The sequence below is a fragment of the Lipotes vexillifer genome, unplaced genomic scaffold, assembly GCF_000442215.2.
Source record: "Lipotes vexillifer unplaced genomic scaffold, Lipotes_vexillifer_v1.1 scaffold113, whole genome shotgun sequence".
Taxonomy (NCBI): domain Eukaryota; kingdom Metazoa; phylum Chordata; class Mammalia; order Artiodactyla; family Lipotidae; genus Lipotes; species Lipotes vexillifer.
The window spans coordinates 926411-928401 of record NW_006792514.1 but is presented as its reverse complement, the minus strand read 5'-3'; the positions used below and the strand labels follow the sequence as shown (position 1 = coordinate 928401).

Below are 1991 nucleotides of genomic sequence, written 5' to 3'. Positions count from 1 at the left end.
CAAAAAAAAAAAAAAAAAAAAAAAAGAGTCTCTTGAACTAATACACAAAAAGATTAAGTGTTCCTTTGTTGTAAATTTTAATGAGAACATTTGTATGTGCAGATAACAGCTAACCTGGAAGAAGCTCAGCGCTGGTTTAACTGCAGACTTGATGGCCTACAACTTGAGCTGACCAAAAACCGGTTGCAGAGGAAAGACAGGTGGCAGGAAAAGGTGGAATATTTGGCTGTCTTAAGAAATTCTGGATTTGTTCCTTCTCAGATTTCTAATTACACAAGTTCTCTCTTCATCCAGCTCCTCTCCACTAATCTGTAGATTTCTTTTAACTACTGTTTGGAAAACCAATGAACTGAATTTCTTTCTTAAAAGTTCTACCTCTCCCAAGCTGTCTAGTTTAGAACCACCTATCTTGAACAAAAATGACATCCATAAAGACAAAATAGGTCCTCAGCTCTGCAGTTAGTTTCTAACAGTTTTGGGGTGTGTGTTCTTTCCAACAGGACCAAGATAAAAGGCACAATGGCATATCCAATCAGTCTGCTCTACATCGATGGGAGAATAAACAGAATCTTAGACTTGTGCCCAAGAAGTGTCACTCTGAACTAAAGAGAAAGTGATGTCCTTGACAGAGGAGCTTCTTCACTGAGCACAGCGACATCACCCTGATTCCCTGAGCCCAGCAACTAGGGCTGGGCTGTTTCCAGCGTCATCAGAACATGAAGTCTTTGATGTGGACTGAAGATTCTGGACCTGAGTTTATCCTTTTATGAACTCTTTGATAGCAATATAGAACCACCCCCTCTTTTTTGTCCCTTTCCCCATTTTCCCCCCATATATTTATATATTATATAAATATAAATTTATATTAATGTGTTGTATGATAGGAGATGCTGTTGCATGATACTTGGCTATTGTTTTAAGTAAATTTTATCAAAAAGCATTTAATGAGGTACTGGATGATTTGGCAACTAAATGATATGATGCTTTATTTCAGTGAAATGTCCTAGTCTAACATCTAGTAGATAATCCCTGGAAATACGATCACCTGAAAAGTGGTAAAAACTCTCCCACTGTCTAGTAAACATATACCCTTCTATGCTGGGTAATTACTAGCACACCTTGTATAAGACCATATCTCTATTCGTATATAAGATACCTCAGAGGTTGTATTTGCAGCTTCCTTGGACATTTACAAAGAAGTTTATTCAACTCTGTTCCAGGAGATTATGCCTGACCAATGTAGCTCTCCCTTACTATAGTAAGCAATAAATTCAGCTTTATCTTCTCATTTCAGATTAAGTAATCCAGATTTAAAGTATGTAAACAGCTGGCATAATACCTGGCTTAATTGATGCTCAAGTAATGGTAGCTGCTGGTAATAGTATTAGGACCTAAATCAAGGGAGCAATTATAAAATTAGAATATCAAATATAAGACTCTCAGAGGTTGATGAGCCCACCACTCAATATCTAATATAAAAAACACACAGCTGGGAACTTCCCTGGTGGCGCAGTGTTTAAGAATCCACCTGCCAATGCAGGGGACATGGGTTCAATCCCTGGTCCAGGAAGATCCCACATGCCGCAGAGCAACTAAGCCCATGTGCCACAACTACTGAAGCCTGCGCTCTAGGGCCTGCGTGCTGCAACTACGGAGCCCGCATGCTGCAACTACTGAAGCCCGCGCGCCTAGAGCCCGTGCTCCACAACAAGAGAAGCCACCACAATGAGAAGCCCACGCACCGCAACAAAGAGTAGCCCCTGCTCTCCACAACCAGAGAAAGCCCACACGCAGCAACGAATACCCAATGCAGCCCAAAATAAATAAATAAAATAAAATAGAAGAAAATACTAAAAAATAAAAAAACACAGCTGAATTTATTGCTTACTGTGGTAGGGGAGAGATAAGTTAGTCAGACAGTGGCCTCCCAGATCATAGCAAACTGCTGATCTTATATAGGGTTTTGAGGAAGCATGGAGTTCAAGCATTGG

The 1991-nt window shown here is 40.1% G+C and overlaps 1 protein-coding gene across 1 annotated transcript in view; it reads left to right on the top strand.

Annotated features, from left to right (window-relative positions):
* CCDC150 (coiled-coil domain containing 150) overlaps nucleotides 1–832 on the top strand; it is a 90749-nt gene extending 89917 nt beyond the window's left edge. Inside the window, 2 exon segments of the mRNA XM_007465706.1 lie at nucleotides 103–213; nucleotides 501–832. Coding sequence (XP_007465768.1) covers nucleotides 103–213; nucleotides 501–617 — 228 coding nt within the window. The 3' untranslated portion in view covers nucleotides 618–832.
* Nucleotides 833–1991: the final 1159 nt, after the last annotated feature.